The 20,005-nt window shown below is 39.1% G+C and overlaps 1 protein-coding gene across 1 annotated transcript in view; it reads left to right on the top strand.

Annotated features, from left to right (window-relative positions):
* The window catches only part of JADE3 (jade family PHD finger 3), a 132,799-nt gene that overhangs the window by 57,276 nt on the left and 55,518 nt on the right, over positions 1 to 20,005 (top strand). Inside the window, exons 2-3 of the mRNA XM_044234794.1 lie at positions 14,895 to 14,951; positions 15,711 to 15,790. Coding sequence (XP_044090729.1) covers positions 14,906 to 14,951; positions 15,711 to 15,790 — 126 coding nt within the window. The 5' untranslated portion in view covers positions 14,895 to 14,905. The remainder of the gene's footprint in view (positions 1 to 14,894; positions 14,952 to 15,710; positions 15,791 to 20,005) is intronic.

The raw sequence follows: 20,005 nt of genomic DNA, 5'->3' as shown, positions 1-20,005 counted from the left end.
AATCAGAAAGAAGAAGGCTACTGAAAGTTTTCAAACACTTAGAAACTAAATAACATACTTCTCATTAATCTATGGGTAAAGGAGGAAGTCTCTAGGGAAATTGAAAAAAAAAAGGATACATTTCCCTGAATGAAAATGAAAACACAGCATATCAAAATCTGTAGGATGGGGGTGCCTGGGTGGCTCAGCGGATTGAGCCTCTGTCTTCAGCTCAGGTCATGATCTCAGGGTCCTGGAATCGAGCCCTCATCAGGCTAGAGAGCCTGATGCTCAGTGGAAAGCCTGCTTCTCCCTCTGTGCGCTCTCATCTCCCTCTCACTCTCTCTCTCAAATAAATAAATAAAATCTTTAAAAAACAGTTTGTAGGGTGTAGCTAAATAAGTACTAAGTGGGAAATTTATGACACTAAATACTTACTTATATGAGGAATGGGTGAAAGATCTCACATAATCAAGGCGTCAACCTCAAGATAATGGGGAGGGGGAGAGGAAAATAAACTCAGAACCAGTGGTGGAGGAAGGAAACAATAAAGAAAAGAGAAGTTCATGTAGTTGAAAACAAAAACAGTAGAGAGAAACAGTGAATCCAAAAGCTGGTTCTTTGAAAAGAGAGATTCTGACTTAATTGATAATGGGTGCAGTTTGGGCATTGGGGTTTTTATAAGCTCCCCAGATGTTTACAGTGGGAAATGGAGATTGAGAACCTCTGCTGAAGAGGCTAGATATGTTTTCTTGGGGCTTAACTTGTGTTGGCATCTGTGGCCCAGTCCTTTTCTTCTGAGGAAGATTTGTAGCTATTTCATTTTCCCTCACTCTTTGTTGCCCTCAAAGTCAGTACTGACTTAGATGTCAATTTGCATGTCTGACTGCTCCTTTGCCATAGGCATTGCTCTAGCGGGAGGTGAGGGTTTAACCTCAAGCCCCTTCTACTTCACCCCCAACCAATTTGATTGATTTTGGGATTAACACCGAAAACCCTCCCTGATTGGTTTGTCACACATCACTGGTTACCAGTTACGGGCTGTGATCACCCAAGCCGTTGTGACAGTGTGTCTAGTGCACCTGGTCCTGTGACCCTGGTCCTGAGAGAGCCAAAGGACTTGGTTTCTCAGTTCTGGTGGCCACTGCAGTGCCATCCCTCTAGTAGCACAGTATTAACTGTTGGTGTGCAGTGGATTTGAACTTGCTCAGTAAGTTTGGGATTGTTTCTGTTTTTCTGACCTTATATGTAAGGCTTACATGCCTTTTATTATAATGAAAACCTGGGATAAAGGTTATTTTTCCTCCTAATAAACTCTGACGATCACTTTAAATTGGGTAGATGTTATAAATGTACTAGGGGTACATGTGAGCAAAAATCTCAATGTGGAAGCAACTCACAGCAGCAGATGAGACATATTGGAAACTGCTATTTTTAAAAATTGTTTGTGTTTCTATCTGGAGAATTGTGTATTTCATAGTAAAAGCTATTCTTATTGATTTACTTTATTCTTAAGTCTTATTTGCAAATGGTATTTTATCTTAAAAAGATTCATGTTTTGTACATATATCTCTTTTTATTTTTAAAATGCCAAGCCTGCTTATTTGGGTAGTTGAAATTGTTGAATATATGTACATAAATTAAAAAGAACATGTACTGCTAATTTTTAAAAAAAAAAACTTACTGGAACTGGGGCTTTTTTCCCTTAAAAGGCATAAAACATTTTAATTTAAGAAGGACTACGACCATTAAAATCTGTCAAGATAATATCACAGAATAGGCCACCCAGGCTGAAACCTTCCAGTGAGGTCTGTATCAGACAAACAATGGGCTGAGAGATTAAGGTGGGGGTGATGTTAGGAGAGTGATAATTCAATTGTAGACTTCTGATTTTCAATATTCTTTCTTGGGGTGCCTGGGTGGCTCAGTCTGTGAGCATCTGACTCTTGATCTCAGCTCAGGTCTTGATCTCAGGGTCATGAGTTCAAGACCTGCACTGGGCTTCTTGCTGGGCGTGGAGCCTACTTTAAAAGAACTAAAATTAAAATAAATAAATATTTATAAATATGTATATATGTGTTTTATATTACAATATTTATAAATATTATAAATAATAAATATTTCTTGTAGTTTAGACCAGAGGTTGACAAGCTATGGCCTGCAAGTCAGATCTAGCCTGCCACCTGTTTGTGTGTGGCCTGTGAGCTAGGAATGGTTTTTACATTTTTAAGTGGTTAAAAAATGAAGAATAATATTTCATGACATAAAAATTATACGAAATTCAAATTTCAGTATAATAAAGTTTTATTGGAGTGGAGCCATCCTCATTTGTTTATGTACTGTCTGTGACTGCTTTCATGCTACAATGGCAGATTTGAGTAGTTGCAACAGAGACCATATGGTTCATAAAGCCAAAAATATTTGCTAGCTGGTCCTTTCCAGAAAGACTTTACTGAACCCTGATTTAAACTTCCTTCCCAGCCTGGCCTTTCTATGCAAGATGATTCCTACTCAGGAGGTTTGATATCCCCAAATAATTTGTTAACAAGTCTATATATTGAAGAGGGTAAGCCTGCTTCCTGACAATAGAGGTAACTGTGGTTGACATGGAAATACTTCTCTGAGTGGCAGGAGCCTACCCAGATAAATATGTACTTTCTTCTTTTTTCTTTAATGCATTTTGAGGGCTTTGGAAAAGAGTTGACCTCCAGATTCCCCATCTGGTCACAGGGATCTCGTGAGTCACATGACATGTCTTTCTTTTTAAAAAACAAGCTTTGAAATGACACATACATACACACACAATCACTGAGATGGAGGTATTTGTCTTTTAGAAAGTACATAAAAGTTCATCTGCTCCAACTTCTGGTATCTCTCTCTCTCTCTCTTTTTTTTAAGAATTTTATTTATTTGACAGAGAGAGACATCGAGAGAGGGAACACAAGCAGGGGGAGTGGGAGAAGAAGAAGCTGAGCAGGGAACCCAAAGCACACTCCATCCCAGCACCCTGGGATCATGACCTGAGCCGAAGGCAGATGCTTAACAACTGAGCCACCCAGGCGCCTCTGGTATCTCTTTTTTCAAGACAAAGATTTGTTGGGGATGAGAAGAAGCAGTAAAATATGTAGGCTATGTTCTTTTTCTTATTTTTTTGTTAACTCAGTTCCTAGATAGATATTTATGGCTTCACTGGACTACTGAAATGTGGTAGAGAAGAAAGATATGCAAGGTGAACAAACTTGAAGGGAAGTTTTGTTTCCACAACATTGCATCAAAGCAGTGTGATGGATAAATTTTATAGAAAATTAAACCATAGGCTGTAGACTCAAATGGCTTCAACGTGGAGTTTAATATTGTTTTCCCCAAAGCAGAGCTAATCAGCTCAAGAAACATACTTATAGCATTTCATGATTTCTGTTGAAGGAAGACTTTAGGAGGTTCTTTGCCCCCATGGGCAGGACTTGACCCTTAAGGATATAAGAAGAATTCTGCTCTGGTCTGACTAGTGACCTAACTCAAATGTCTGTCTCTGTTCAGGGCTCTGGAGGGTATTTTCCTGAAAGCCTAAGGGAGCTGGACTTACAGATGTTTCTTTACTTAAGGATTACTTCCAAATACCATCATGAATTTATCCACCCTGATTTTATCTCAGTCCTTCTTGAACCTGTTTACATTTTCATTCTGTTCCACTTCTTGAGCTGATGAGTTCTCTAAGTTCCCTAAGCATTGCTCAAAGTCCTGCTTTCTTTTTGATAAAATTGCCTTTAGGTTTCAGGGAGTGCCACTTTGTTACTTTTACTCTGTGAGTAGGTGAATAAACTCGTCAATCATTCCTATACTCTTCTTGACTCTTATTTCAGCTTCATCCTTGTAGAGCAAGATTTCTCAACCTTGGCAATATTGACAGTTTGGACCAGATACATCAGTGCATTGTAAGAGACTATGCTGTGGGCTGTAGAAATGGTTAGCAGCCTTTCTAACCTCTAACCCTGTAGATACCAGTAACACTCTCCTTCCCAGTCATGACAACCAAAAATGTGTCTCAATATCACCACATGTCTCTTGGAGGGTGAAATTGCCTTCAGTCGAGAACCACTGCCGTAGATATTTGTCTTTCCCAAACTGCAAAGTTTTGTGCTTTTTGACTACCTTTATGATATGGAGTCTTCTCTATCCAGTTGATTGTATCGTGCTTTTCTGGATTTTTTCCCCAGCTCTGGTTAATGCCCATGTTGAATGGCAGTGACCGCTATTTTTATAACTTTAGTGTTTCAGGTCAGCTGCATCATTTGCGGGTGGCATGAGGGACAAATACCTTGAAAACTTAGAAGTATTTTTTTCTAATTATAAGTGCCCTATTTGTATACTGGAGAAATGTGGACAATGGAAAAATTTGGAAAGAATGGTTTTTATCACCCCAAAATCCATCACTTTAATGTTACTAATGTAACTAATATTAGTAAATTGGCTTATGGGCTTCATCTGTTTTCTACATATTTTATTTCATGTAATCTCACTGTAAAACCAATTTTAGGCTGTTTTTTCCACTTAACATGTTAACATAAAATTTTCCCCTTATACCACGTTTAAGTGATTAAATGAAATATGACATTAATATGCTTTAATTATTCCTCTTTTGTTTCATAGCCAGGTTTCAGTTATTATTTTTATTATGGAGTTTTAGTGGGCATTTTTGTCCATAATTATTTTCTGTGTTTTGGATTATTTTTCAAAGATGAATGTTGGAAGGAGAATTCCTGGCTCACAGGGTGTGACTATGTTTAAAGCAGAGCCTTAGATTATGTTTTAAACTGCTGTGTGGACCCACAGAGGGCATTGAAAAGGAGCTCCTTGCAATGACCATACATTTCAAAAGTCTGTCTCTTGGGCATATAGAGGGAAAGGGCTGTGTTTAAGTTAATCACTTTTCCTTGCCTCCCTGCTCTTCTGTGGGAATATTAATGGGGAGTCAAGTAGCCACCAAACCACAGACTTAGATTCCAGTCCCAAATAATCCCAGTTGGGTTAACTTCCAGACAGTGCTCCTTTAACAGGAAGTTTCACCCAAGGAAGGCATTTACTTTATACATTTGTATTTTGCCTGGCTTACAGTCACAGTTAAAATAAATCAGCATGCTGTTAATCATTTTGGTTGAGATTATGGCAGGAATAAGATCTGAAAACTGCCCTCAAATTACTGTTCCCAAGGGTGCAAGGTGAGGGCTGGTGCACATTTCATTTCTGCCAAAACAAAGGAATACTCATTGTGGGAGGTAAGGAAGAAAAGGATGCCTTTATAAAGTCTCTACCCTGAACAGAGGATTAGAAAATAAACAGCTGAATAATGTGTCCAAATATAAGGTGCATCATGAAGTTACTCCAAGATTACACTGTACTTACTTATGGTTTTGCTTAACAAAAAATTTTATTCTGAAGTACTTTGAAAAGTATACCACTTAGTGAAGATTTACGTATTGCCTTGAGTAGTATGGGTGCCTAGAAGCAGAACCTGAGACAGTATTTGAACGTATGTGATTTATTGAAGGAATGCTCTCAGGAGAAACTGATAAGGGAGTGAGGACAAGAGTGTAGGGAAGAAGGAGCTAAAGTAAGGATGTGGTCTTAGAAAAGTCTAGCCTCACGTCCCATCCATGTTGATGCAAAAGTTGTGTATTCATCCTTTCTAATGGCTGAGTAATCTTGGAACACTGCATCAAAAAGTAATGGTTTATTTTATTTAACATAACACAATAAAAACATTAATTAATTAATTAATTTTAAAAAGTCTAGCATTATCATGTTTTGAGGAGAGTAGGGGGAGAATGTAGAACTAGTTGCTGGCCCCCACCGGGGGCTTATACTGGGGGAGTATAAGCTCCCTGACAGGACCCCTGTGCTTAGTGAGAGGGACAGCTGTGAACCATTAGCAGCAAACCAGCAGTAGCTGGTAGGTGGGCGTGTTAGCTAGGTAAAGCTAGGTACAACTGTAGCGTCTATTACTCTTTAGTATGTTTACTTTGTGCAGGACACTGCTAAGACTTGGGAGAAAAAGATGAATGTAACAGGGGCGCCTGGGTGGCTCAGTGGGTTACGCTTCTGCCTTCGGCTCAGGTCGTGATCCTAGGGTCCTGGGATCAAGTCCCGCATCAGGCTTTCTGCTCAGTGGGGAGCCTGCTTCCCCCTCTCACTCTGCCTGCCTCTCTGCCTACTTGGGATCTCTGTCTGTCAAATAAATAAATAAAATCTTAAAAAAAAAAGATGAATGTGACATTGGCCCAGCTTTTAAGATGTTTGTGATATAGTGGCAGGGCTGACCATGTAAAGAATATTTACAGTGTAAGCAAGGGGCTTTCTACACCGAGGAAAGCATGCACAGAGACTCAGAAAGCAAAGGAGTGAATAATTGTGAGAGAAGGATAACTGGAGAGCTTCATTGAGGGACTCTAACAAATAGGTAGGACCTGGTTAGGGGAAAACGGGCTGATCAGGTTTCACAAGGAACTGTAGACAGAGGGAAGAGCTCCTGACGAAGTCCACCAAGTATGAGATAAGAGGTGTTCATGGAATCTCACTGGGCCTAGTATGTGCTGGAGGTAGGGGAACAGCAGCTGATGTGGCCTGACAGATTGGAACCAGAATACTGTGGGCCTCCAAGGTCACGCTGAGAAGGCTGGCCTTAGAAGGGGCAGCATTCCTGCTGTCATTCACCCAGCCTGCCCAGATATATCTGCCAGCTCTGCCCTCTGGTGGCCATGTGGCTCCAAGCAGGTCCCTTAAATATTTCTGAACCCCAATTTTCTCATCTGTAAAATGGCTGATAGATGATGGTGATATTTATAGGACTTTTGTAATTAGAAATAATGAAGACAGATCTAAAGATGTACTCTTATTGTGCTGCATTTACTGTTCTTTGTAATTTTCGTTCAGTGATTAAAACAGTAGTGCTATCACAGAAATGGACAGACAGATCAATGCACTGTAACAGCCCAAACCGAAAAATTTTGCTTGCTTTGTTTTCCTTTTTGAAATCATTAACAATTCATTCTTATTTCCCAGGACTGGTGTTACTGGTGTTAGTTAATCTGTTTCTGAGACTCTTTACTGATAATGCAAGAGTTTTTTGTTTACATCATTGATAAAAAGTGATTGTTACTGTAATAGTTTTTAAAAAACAAAATTTTGCAGCTTCTTTAAAATGTGTGCCTCCCTTGATCATGAACAGTTTGATAACCAACTTCTAAAGAACAGAATATTATAGACAATGGAAATTACTGTATTGTACACCTGAGACTAAGTCATTGTATGTTAACTGGAATTAAAATAAAAACATAAATAAGAACATTAATCAATCAGCTGATTAATTAATGTAAAGAAAATGGGGATACTGTTTTAGCCAAAGTTCCTAAGACCAGAACTTCAGATGAGAGGAATATCTATCTCATAAGAAGTCGTGGGGCTCCTGAAACTCAGGGAAGTGAGGAGAGAGGGTAAGGTCCATGCTCAGTTGGCTTTCCTCACTGGGAGTTTTTTGGAGGATGTAACTATTTCTTTAATGCTGTCTTCAATCCCAGTATGAAGTAATGTTCAGAAGACACTGAATTTTTCTATTGCTAACTCTTCTTGACTCTGCCCCAAAATTCTCATGGGTTGTTACAGTAACTTTTAAAGGTCTTTTTAAGCTTTATTAAGGTATAATTTACATACTATAAAATTGACTTAAGTATACAATTCACTGAGTTTTAGTGTATTTACATCACTGTATTTACCATCACTACTGTCCAATTTTAGAACATTTCTGTCACCCTCGCCCCCAAAAAAGCTTCGTGTTCGTTTGTAGTCAGTCCGCATTCCTACTCCCAATCCTAGGCAACCACTGCTCTAGACATTTTGTATAAATGGAATTACACAATAAGTGATCTTGTGTTTATGACTTCTTTCACTGAGCATGTTTTGCTGAGTTTTTTACATGTTCTATGTGTGTTTTTCATGTTATAGCATGTATTAATAGTTTATTCCTTTTTACTGCTGAGTAGTATTCTATGGTATGGATGTACCACAGATTGTTTAACCATTCACCTGTTAGAAGACATCTGAGTTGTTTCCAGTTTGGGACCATTATGAATAAAGCTGCTATAAACATTTGTGTACAGGATTTTGTGTGAACGTAAGTTTTCATTTCTCTGGGCTAAATGCCCATGAATGTAATTCCTAGGTCATATGGTAGTGGCATGTTTAATTTTTAAAGAAATAGCCAAATTGTTTTTTAGATTAGCTGTACTATTTTACATTCCCACCACCAATGTATGAGTGATATAGTTTCTTCACATCTTCACCATTTGAATTATCACTATTTTTTTAGTGCAGCAATTGTGGTTTGAATTTGCATTTCCCTAATGTCTCATGATACCGAGTATCTTTTCATGTGCTTATTTACCATTCATACTGCTTTTTGATGAAATATCTGTTCAAGTCTTTTAGACATTTAGATATTCTCCAACCATTTTCTTAAAAGATTTATTATTTATTTGAGGGAGAGAGAGAGAGCAGGAGAAGGACCAGAGGGAAAGAATCTCAAGTAGACTCCCCACTGAGCCCGGAGCCCAATGTGGGGCTCAACCTCATGACCCTGAGATCATGACCTGAGCTGGTATCAAGAATCAAATGCTTGGGGTGCCTGGGTGGCTCAGTGGGTTAAAGCCTCTGCCTTCGGCTCAGGTCATGATCTCAGGGTCCTGGGATCGAGCCCCGCATCGGGCTCTCTGCTCAGCGGGGAGCCTGCTTCTCCTTCTTTCTCTGCCTGCCTCTCTGCCTACTTGTGATCTCTCTGTCAAATAAATAAATAAAATCTTAGAATCAAATGCTTAACCAACTGAGCCTCCCAGGCACCCATTTTTAGTAGAATCATTTGTTCCCTGACCGTTGAGTTTTGAGAGTTCTTTACATATTCTAGATACAAGTCCATTGTCGGATGTGTGGTTTATAAAGATTTTGTCCTGTTCTGTGGCTTGTTTTTGTATCTTCTCAACAGTCTTTTGCAGAACTAGTTGTTTTTTGTTTTTATTTTTGTTTTTTTTTTTCATTTTGATGCAGATGAAGTTTTCTTTGACAGATCATGCTTTTGGTGTCAAGTAAAAGAACTCATTGCTTAGCCCTTGATCCTGAAGATTTTCTGCTATGCTTTTCTAAAAGTTTTATAGCTTTACGTTTAAGTCCATGAGCCATTTTGAGTTAACTTTTGTATAAGGTATGAGACTTGAGTTGAGGTTCTTTTTTTTTCCTTTTCCTTTCTGTCTGTCTGTCTGTCTTTTTTTACTATCGTGCCAGGACCATTTGTTGAAAAGGCTATCTTTCCTCTGTTGAATTACTTTTCTACCTTCATCAGAAATCTGTCAGGCATATTTGTGGACTATATTTACTTTTAATAATACAAAAATATATTAAGTTGTGGTTGGCAGAATGTCTGCACCCTAATCCCTGGAACCTGTGAATATGATAGGTTACATGGCAAAGGAGAATTAGGGCTGCTAATCAGATGACTTTAATAAAATAGGGACATTATCCTGGATTTTCTGGGTGAACCTGAAGTAATCACAAGGGTAGTTAAAAGTGGAAGAAGGAGGCAGAAGAGAGGGTCAGAGAGTGAGGTGTGGTGACAGAAGCAGGGCCAGAGACATGCAGTATTGCTGGCTTTAAAGATTGAGGAAGATGGCCAAGATCTAAGGAATGTGAGTGGCTTCTAGAAGATAGAAAAGGCAAGGAAATGGATTCTCTACTCTAGCCTCCAGAAGGGAATGCAATCCTGCTGATATCTTGATTTTAGCCCAGTGATACTCATATCAGACAATAATAAATTTGTGTTGTTTTAAGCCACTGAGTTTGTGGTAACTTGTTACTGCAACAATAAAATACTAATAAATATGTTTTTTTAAAAAGCTCCCATTGATATCATAATTTTAAATGCTTGGGCATAGCATTTCTTTCTAAAGTTTACATATATAGAACATCCCAATAATATCGGATAAATGAGGTGCTACTCAATAGGGAATAAGTGCATTCAATAGGAAACAATTAGAAAAATATTACTTTTATTTTGTTTTAATTTCTGTATTCATTGTGACTTTAAATTACACATTACTTTTTGATGGATTTTGTATACAATACTTTTTTTGTATTTTGTTACTGTTGGTTTTGTTTGCACTTTAGAAGAGCCTTTGAATGTCTTAAGTTTTGCACTAAGGAGTCAGATGTAGCCCCCAAAATTTATATGATAGAAGGGTAACATTCTATTTAAAGAAATAGCCTTCAGAATGCCTGGGTAACTCAATCGGATAAATGTTCAACTCTTGATTTCAGCTCGGGTCATGATCCCAGGGTTGGGAAATCAAGCCCTATGTCAGGCTCTGCATGGGCATGGAACCTACTTAAGATTCTCTCTCTCCTTCTGTCCATTTCTCCTCCCTCCCTCTAAAAAGAAATAAAACAAACTTATAAAAAATAGTCTTTAACTTTCACAGTATATACAAACAATGAATCATTATGTTGTGTACCTGAAACAAATTTAGTGTTATATATCAGTTATATCTCAATTTTTTAAAATATTCAGTTGACTTTAACAGTAGGTCAAATAGAATTTTGATCAATGATTTTGATACTTGTGCTAATCCTTTTAGTTTTTCTAAGAACAGCTCCTATTGAGATATGATGTACATACCATACAATCCAATCATTTAAAATGTACATCATGGTTCTTAATATATTAGCTGATACGTGCAATGAGCACTGTAGAGCACTTAGAATATCTTATCTTACTACCTTCTGACTTCACTGTTTCTGGTGAAAAGTCAACTGTTAATCTTATTGGAGTTACCTTATAAGTGATGAGTCAATTTTCCCTTGCTACCTTTAGGATTTTCTCCTTGTCTGGCTTTCAGCAATTTTACTGTGATCTACCTGTTTGTGGATCTCTTTGCAGACAGTAGTGGTAGTCGTGGTAGTATAAATTACTTAGAGTTTGTTGAGCTTCCTGAATGTGCAAATTAATTTTTTTTTCAGTAAATTTGGGGAGTTTTCAGCCATCATTTTTTAAAGATTTACTTATATTGTACAATTCTTTTTCTTAAGTATTTATTTATTTGACAGCGAGAGAGAGAGAGAGAGCACACAAGCAGGGGGAGCAGCAGAGGGAGAGGGAGAAGCAGTCACCCCCTGAGCAGAGAGCCTGACATCCTCTATCTCAGGACCCTCGGATCATGACCTGAGCTGAAGGCAGATGCTTAACCAACTAAGCCACCCAGGCACCCCACGATTTATTTATTTTGGAGAGGTGGGGAGTGCAGAGGGACAGAATCTCAAGCAGATTCCATGTTCAGCTCAGAGCCTGATGCCAGGCTTGGTCTCACAACCCTGAGATCATGACCTGAGCCAAAATCATGAATTGGACATTTAACTGACTGAGCCACCCAGGTGCCCCGGCCATAATTTTTTTGACTATTTTTTCTGCTCCTTTCTCCTTTCCTTCTGGTACTCCCATATATGTTAGTGCACTTAATAGTGCCGCATATTTCTCTGAGGTCTTGTTCGTTTTTCTTCATCTTTTTTTCTCTTCTGTTCTTTGGCTTGGGTAGTCTGTTTTGATCTATTTCAAGTTCACTAATTATTTTTCCAGTTCAAATTTACTGTTGGGCCCCTTTAGTGAATTTTTTTCGTTTCAGTTATTGTACTTTTCAATGCCAGAATTACCAGTTGGTTCTTTTTTATACTTTCTACCTCTTTATTGATATTCTTACCTTCCTTCTTTTTTTACGTTCCCCTTTTTTTTTAAGATTTTGTTTGTTTGTTTATTTATTTATTTATTTGACAGGGGGCAGGGAGAGCACAAGCAGGGCGAGTGGCAGGCAGAGGGAGAGGGAGAGGCAGTGCTGAACAGAGAGCCCAATGCGGGGCTTGATCCCAGGACCCTAGATCATGACCTGAGCCAAAGGCAGACGCTAACCGACGGAGCCATCCAGGCACCCCCTTCCTTTATTTCTTTAATCATGGTTTTTGGGGGGTTTTTTAAGCTCTTTGAACATATTTGGAGGTTTTTTTTTTTTTCAGGCTCCTTGCTCTGCAGGGAGCCTGCTTCTCCCTCTGCTTCTCCCTGCCATTCTGTCTGCCTGTGCTCACTCTCTCTCCCTCTTTGAACATATTTGTATGGCTAACTTGAAGTCTTTACCTGTCGAATCTGTTATCTGGTTGCTCTCACAGTTTTTTTCTGGTGTGTAGGTTATAATTTCCTGTTTCTTTGCATATCTCATAGTTTTTTGTTTGAAATTGGACATTGTAGATAATATAATGTAACAACACTGGGTGCTGGCACACACACACACACACCCCCTGCTCAGGGCACTTTATTGTTAAATTCTTATTTATTTCTTTAATGCTGGCTGGACTATTTTCCTAAAGTCTATTTACTCCCCACCTTTTTTTTGAGGGAGGGAGGAGGTGGGGGCAGAGGAAGAGAAAGAAAATCTTAAGCAGGCTCCATGCCCAGCAGAAAGCCCCGACACAGGGCTCAGTCTCACTACCCTGAGATCATGACCCGAACCGAAATCAAGAGTTGGACACTTAACCTCCTGAGCCTCCCAGGTGACCCTAATCACTCCCCACCTTTGCCCTACAGTGTAAGTCTTAATGTTGTCTCTTAAGGGTGCATCCTTTGGTATGCCCCAGTCACCCTGGGATGACATTGGTGGCAGGGTTCTTTTTGACTTCCCCTCACCACACCACATTGCTAAGCTGAAATGGCTAATTGCTCTGTTATTTTTAATAGTACCCTGGGACATAAATTGTTCTACAAACTGACCCAATCAAACTAGAACTCCTTCGAGAAGGGATAGTTTCTGAGATCAGTATTTGATATCTTTTTTTGTGACCCCAGGATTGTTCCTCCCAGCTGTCTCTTTCCCTGGTTCTCCAGCATGCTAGCCAGTCTAGGCTCGAACTTCTCCACACTTAGTTGCAAATGGGGAGAGATTTCAAGCCCTCTGTTCTATGGTCTGCTTCTCCACCTGGGCAAAGTCTCTGAGCCATAGCTCTAGGGTAGAGTGTGGGGACAATGATGTACTTCCCTGTGAGTGGCATCCCCCCAGTCTCCTAGGTTTGCCTCTCTATAAAACCCCCACTTAATGAGCTGGAGTCAGGGCCATTGGAACCTCAGTATTCTTGGTGGTACCACACCCAGGGTATAGCCTCCATCCCAGGAGTCGGGGCCATCTGGAAGAAGGAAGGCCCAACCTCTCAGCTGCTCTTGTCTGGAACTTAATCTCAACAACAGGTGGCTGGGGCAGGATGAAAAATGCTGACATCTTGTTCCTCCCAGGAAGAAAGCCTTACACCTGGGAGCTGGGGGAAAGGGGGATCTGTGTTCTTGGCTGCACCAGTCTCATATGAAATCTGTGCTGGGAGAGGGTAAAGGAAGTAATTCTAGATCCAAATACCACAAATTCTTTCTGAGTTTTAGTAGATTTTATTTAATAAATTCTTCTTCATTTGCTGTGGGTCCTTAGAGCCATTTCTAGAGACTTTAAATGAATAGCTTTTGTTTCTTTTTAAAGTAATTTTCACCAGTTTCACTGGGGAGTGGGTTGGTGAAGCTCTTCACGTTGTCATTCCAGAAGGGGAACTTTCTCTATTAACTTTTTAACATAGTTTTGTTTATGTTACCCATAATTGCTCACAATGGCTTTGTACTAGGGTTTCTGTCTCCTTGGTAGATTGTGAGTGGCTCGAAGGCAGTAGCTCTGACCTTTATTCCTTGTGGAATCATGATTGCCTCTAATAGCATTTTGTATACTGTGGCACATAGAAGAATGTCAATTACTGATTGTATCACTGTCTTTTCTAGTTCATTTCTTCAGTACTTGCTTTGTACCTTACAATGCCTTCCATTTTTCTTAAACCCTAGTGCTGGTGTGTTCCCAAAAAAGTTGTGCCTCTTTTTTTATCTGCTGTTAGCCACATGTACACAAGGAAGGCCACTTAAGTTTTAAGTTTTAGTCAAACCCATTATATATTTATCACAGTATTAGGAGCTTTCTTTTTTAAGTGCTGATGATCACTCTTTTTAAAAGATTTATTTATTTATTTATTTATTTGACAGAGAGAGAGCGCGCACACGTGAGCAGGGGAAGGGGCAGCGGGGGAGGGAGAAGAAGAGGGAAAGAATCCTAAGCAGACTGTGGCCTGAGTGCAGAGCCCCACACAGGGCTCAATCTCAGGACCCTGAAGTCATGATTTGAGCTGAAACCAAGAGTCAGACGCTTAACTGACAGAGCCACCCAGGCACCCCTATAGGAGCTTTCTTATAACATTCCTTGTGGCATGTATATAGATATAATTTTAAATTAGGCTAGTTGTTTGAGGGATGGGGCGGGGAGAAAGAAAGGGGGAAAGGACAGACAGAAAAGCAGTATGGTTATGTCCTTAAAGGTGGGACATGCCTCACTTGTTCTTTCTTCAGCCAAGTGTATCTTGTGCCTTTTGACCTTGACCCGTGAGAGCTCTGCCTTGCAAATGCTTTTTACCTTTCCTGCTCCTGACCTACTGGGGCTACCTGCTTTTGTTTGGATGGACTGTGGTCATGTGGCCACATCTGATGCAGCCAGTTCTGGACCATTGGTCCAGGGCTGCTTGGGCATCCTCCTCTTCAGTCTTTGTTACCCTCTGTGTTGGAGAATTTGATAGTACCCTTCTCCCATCACTATAGGTCATATGAGGATATTTTTGACAGAAATCATTTGATCCGCATGATTTGCCTGCTGCTGCTTCTTGGGATCTGTAGGGCAGTGTTGACTGCCCTTGAAATGGGTGTGTGTGTGTGTGTGTGTGTGTGTGTGTGTTTTGACTGTTTTATTCAGTGTTGTTCTCTTTCCCAGTATGCTCCAGGATGAAACGCCATAGAACACTCAGCAGCAGTGACAGCTCAGACGAAAGTGAGTGGAACCGGCCAAGAGTTGGTAACTCTGTATCTGTACTCTTTGAGGGTTTATTCTTTGACTTGAGAACAAGCTATTTCATGTTTCTTTCAATGGTTAAAAAATAATGTTTCTAGGAAGGAAAGTTTAGGGTACTATTGTTCTTCTTCATTTAAATTTCATTAAAAATAGGTGGGAAAATTGGTTTTTTTGTGGCATATAGCAATTTGTTCTTCACTTTTCATTTGCCAAAACAACAAAAGCCAAATCTAATAATGATTTAGCAGTGCTTTTCTCTATAGAAAGAACAAAAAGTACAAGAGCATAAATTATAGGCCCTACAATTCCAACTGTAACTAGGTATTAAATGTTTGACTGGATGAATCATCATTTGTAGCATTTGGGGGAGAGCCAAAGGATCCACAGATTACTTGCCTCACATTTTTTAGTTTTTCCGGTTGCTTTTACAGATACATTTTCTCTAGGTGGAACATGAATCATGTTGTTCCAAAATGTTGTGAAGTATGATTACGCCAAATCAAACCTCCTCAGCATTAGCACTGTGGAAGCTTTTATATGCTGGGAGGTCACCTATAAATGTCGTTAAGCTCCATTATGAGTCTTTCTTGATTGCAATTTAACTGTTTTCCTCAGTGGTATGAGATCACCATGCTCTTCTCCATCATACCTTTCATATTCTCTTGGATGACATTTAGTTATGTGACATTTATTAATATTAGCAAGTCTCAGTATTTTTTGCCTAATTATCTTTTTCAGGTCCTTCCACTTCCTTTACTTCTGGCTCAATGTATAGGAGCAAATCCAGAATTCCAAATGAACACAAGAAGCCTGCGGAGGTGAGATCAGATATTTAATTTTTAGACTTAAAAAATAGACAGCTGCCTTCTGCCTACACATCTACAATGGCCAGATCTTAGAGATGTGAGGATTAAACTATGTGCCAAGGGATAGACTTGTTTTCTTATGAACATTTCTGGTTTTTAAGAAAGATTCCATTTTCTTTTCCCTTTGGGAAAACAGTAATCATCACACTGATTTCATTTTGGTGATGACACTTAAGTGCCTGGCTTTAGAATATAAGGCCTCCCCTAGCCAAGAAGTCAAAAGGAGCCAGACTTGGGGAGTTGTAAAGGACCCAAAGATCTGGCCTTGATTGGAAAGAGCTAAGTTGGCAGGTGGGAGGCAGTGCAAGTAGTGGTTGATGAGAAGGTTATGGTTGGAGAGGGGAAGGATAGGTTAAAAGTCTGAGCTATAGGCTTTGATGGGCTTTATAGACTTCAGAGCACTGCCAGCCCAAAGAAAATGAATCACTTCTCTTGAGGCTGGTCATCCTGGGTTTTTTTTAAGATTTTATTTATTTATTTGAGAGAGAGCATGAGAGGGAACATGAGAGTGGGGAAGGGCAAAGGAAGAAGGAGAAGCAGACTCCCTGCTAAGCAGAGAGTCCAACTCAGGGCTCAATTCCAGGACCCTGGGATCATGACCTGAGCTAAAGGCAGACACTTAACTAAGCTACCCAGGTGCCCTGAGGCTGGTTATCTTCTACCTCAAGGACAAAAAAGTGCCAGAGCTATACTTGGACTTGGGAATGGCTTGACGGATCCTGCAGAGTTTCCTCTATAATAATTAAATGATGAAAACCTGACATTGTGTGTCTTCACTTCTATGAGTAGACTTCTTTAGCTGCAGAGGAAAGGGAGTATATTAGTTAACTATTGCTACATTACAAATGATCACAAAGCTAGTGGCTTAAAACAGCAAATGTTTATTATCTCAGTTTCTGTGAGTCAGAAGTCTGGGCACAGCATCCCTAGGTTCTCTGTTCCAGGTCTTTCAAGGCTGCAATCAGTGTGCTGACTGGGCTATGTTCTGGAGGTTCTACCAGGGAATAATTCACTTACACCCTCATTCATATTGTTGGCAGAATTCATCTCCTTGCAGCTAGAGGATTGAGACCCTGGGTTTTTGCTGGCTTTTGGTAGAAGACTACCCCCTGCTCATATGAGAATATTAGAGTAGAGATGCTCATAGCTTTTTGTCACGTGGCCTTCTCCATACATCCTCTCAAAACATGGCATCTTACTTTTTCAAAGTCAACAAGGGGAGAATCTTTTGCTCCAGCTGCTAAGACTGAGTCTTATATAGTATAACATAATCATGGGAATGACCTCCCATCAAGGAAGTGACATTCCATCACATTTGACATATTCTGTTGGCTAGAAGCAAGTCATAGGTTCCACCTACCCTCACACAAGGTAGGTCAGGGGTGCCATGCTTTAGGGTGTCATCCAGAGAGAGCATTTGTCTCTCTCTCAGAGGTCACTTTTCATTTCCATCTTTTGCTTAAAATCTTTTTGGGCACAGTAAAATATCAGAGTGTGTTTGTGTCTGTTTCATGCAGAAAATCTTAGGGAATAAAAGACATGTAAACAGGAACAAAACAAATTTCCCATCTATCCAGAGGAGGCTTTGACTATAGCATGATGAGAAAGAAACTTTGCTACTTTTCCATTTAGGACAGACAGCCCCAGAGCATAAAATGACTCAGTAGTTTTGGGTCTTAAGTCCTAATGCCTCCAGTTCAGTGAGAATAGCAGTCTTTTGTTGCAAGAGATAGGGTACCTGACTACCAGAAGCAAATTTTTAACTTTATGTTTCACATTCTGTTATAAAAGAGAGAACCTGATATAGTAGAACAAAACTATCTTTGGCATTAGAAGAGAATGATTCCATGTTTTGCCTTGCCGGTTTATTTCATGTCTCTGAAATAATTTATTTTGTCATTATAACATGGACATTATTATAACTCCCTCTCATAGCTACCATTTATTGAAATTTTATGTGCCAAGAGCTTTATGGTAGACAATCTGATTGTTTCCCAAAATGAAGCAATTATAATAGTCTCCTTGGGTGCTTCCTTCATTTAAAAAAATTTTTAATAATGTCAGTATGGACTCACATACATTTATTTTATACTTGGGGCTATAATCCAATACTACATAATTTATTGTGTTGCTCAAATTGTTTCGTAAATCCATGAAATCATCTCATATTTTTTTTCTTTTCATTTCCACTGATTTCTGTTCTTATTTTTGTTACTTTCTTCTTGCTCTAGGTTTACTTAGTTCTTTTTCTAGATTCTTAAGGTGGGCGCTTTGCCTATTTGAGACTTTTCTTCCTTTTTTCCCCTCTTTTCTAATGTAAGAATTTTAGCTCTATAAATTTCCCTTTAATTTTGTAAAGGTTTTATTTATTTGAGAAAGAGAGAGAGAGAAAGTGACCACCAGCAGGAGGGAAGGGCAGAGGGAGAGGGAGAACAGGCTCCCTGCTGAGCAAGGAACTTTATGTGGGGCTCAGTCCCAGAACCCTGATCATGACCCAAGCTGAAGGTAGATGCTTAACCAATTGAGCCACCCAGGCATGCCTATAAATTTCCCTTTAAACATTTCTTTAGCTGCATCCCATTAATTTTGAAGTGTTTGTTTTCATTTTTATCCACTCAGTGTATTTTTTATTTTTCTTAAGACTTTATCTTTGATCCATGGCTTTTTAGAAGTATGTTGTTTAGTTTCCAAGCATTTGAAGACTTCCCTGCTTTCTTTCTGTTACTGATTCTAGTCTGAATCCAGTTTTTATGGAGAACATAATCTCTACAATTTCACATATTTTTACATTTGTCAAGGTTTGTTTTATAGCTAAGGATATGGTTTTTCTTTTGTAAATGTTTCATTTTATGGATACTTACAGACTGTGTATTATGCTGTTGTTGGGTCCTTGACAGTGTTCTTCTGTATCCTCATGGATATTCTGCCTAGTAATTTTATCAATTGTTTAGAGAGGACTGTAGAAGTCTCCAGCTGTAATTATGGACTTGTGTCTTTCTCCTCTCCATTCTGTCGGTTTTGCTTTATATATTTTGAAGCTCTTTTGTTAGGTGCATACATATTTAGGACTGCTATACCTGGGTGAATTTAGCATCATTTAATGTCCCTCTCTGTCTTTGATAATTTTGTTTGCTCTGGAGTCTGCAATGTCTAATATTAATATAGTTTGTGGCTTTCTTTTGATTCATGTTTACATTGTATATTTTTCCATCCTTTTACTTGTAACAAATATATGGTTATATTTGAAGTGAATTTCTTATAGGTGATATATCGTTGGGTCTTTTTTTTAAAAAGATATGTTACGTGAGAGACAAAGAGAGAGCATGATTTGGGGGAGGAGCTGAGGAAGCAGGAGAGAGAGAATCTCAAGCAGACTTCCTGCTGAGTGAAGAGCCTAATGCAGGGCTTGATCTACAACCCTGGATCATGACCTGAGCCTTAATCAAGAGTCAGATACTCAACCCATCTGGGTGGCCACCTGGGTACCCCCAGTTAGGTCATTTTTAAAACTACTCTTTCAATCTCTTTTAATTGGAATATTTAAGCCACTTATAGTTAATGTAACTTTTGGTATGATTTAGCTTATGTCTGCCATTTTGTTGTTTGTTTTCTATTTGTTCTCTCTGTTTTTTGGTTTCTCTGTTTTATTTTCTGTGGATTACTTGAACATTTTTTTGAATTCCATGTTGACTTTTCTCTAATGGTTTTGAGTGTATATCTTTGTGTAGATTTTTAGTGGTTGCTCTTGGGATGCAACCTTTAAAAGGAGAATCTTTTTTAATGTGTTCTCTACATTTTATCACTTCAAATGAAATACAGAAACCTTAACCACTGAGGCACCTGGCTGCCTCAGTCAGTAGAGCCTGCAACTCTTCATCTCAGGGTCATGTGTTCAAGCCTCATGTTGGGTATGGAATCTACTTAAAAAGAAAAAAAAGAAGAAAGAAAAGAAAAGCAACCTTACTACCATCTAGGTTCATTTATCCATCCCCACCTTTATAATATAATTGTCTTGAATATTCTTTCTACATACCTTGAGAACTATACTAGACAATGTTATAATTTTTGCTTTAAACAACAAACATTATTTATAAAACTCAAGAGAAGGATAGTTTACTATATTTACCCATATTTTTACTCTGATTCTTCCTTTATTCCTGATGCCCC

Source organism: Neovison vison, chromosome X (assembly GCF_020171115.1).
Source record: "Neovison vison isolate M4711 chromosome X, ASM_NN_V1, whole genome shotgun sequence".
NCBI classification, from domain to species: domain Eukaryota; kingdom Metazoa; phylum Chordata; class Mammalia; order Carnivora; family Mustelidae; genus Neogale; species Neogale vison.
The sequence above is the reverse complement of the archived record's forward strand: the minus strand, read 5'-3'. Positions and strand labels throughout refer to the sequence as shown.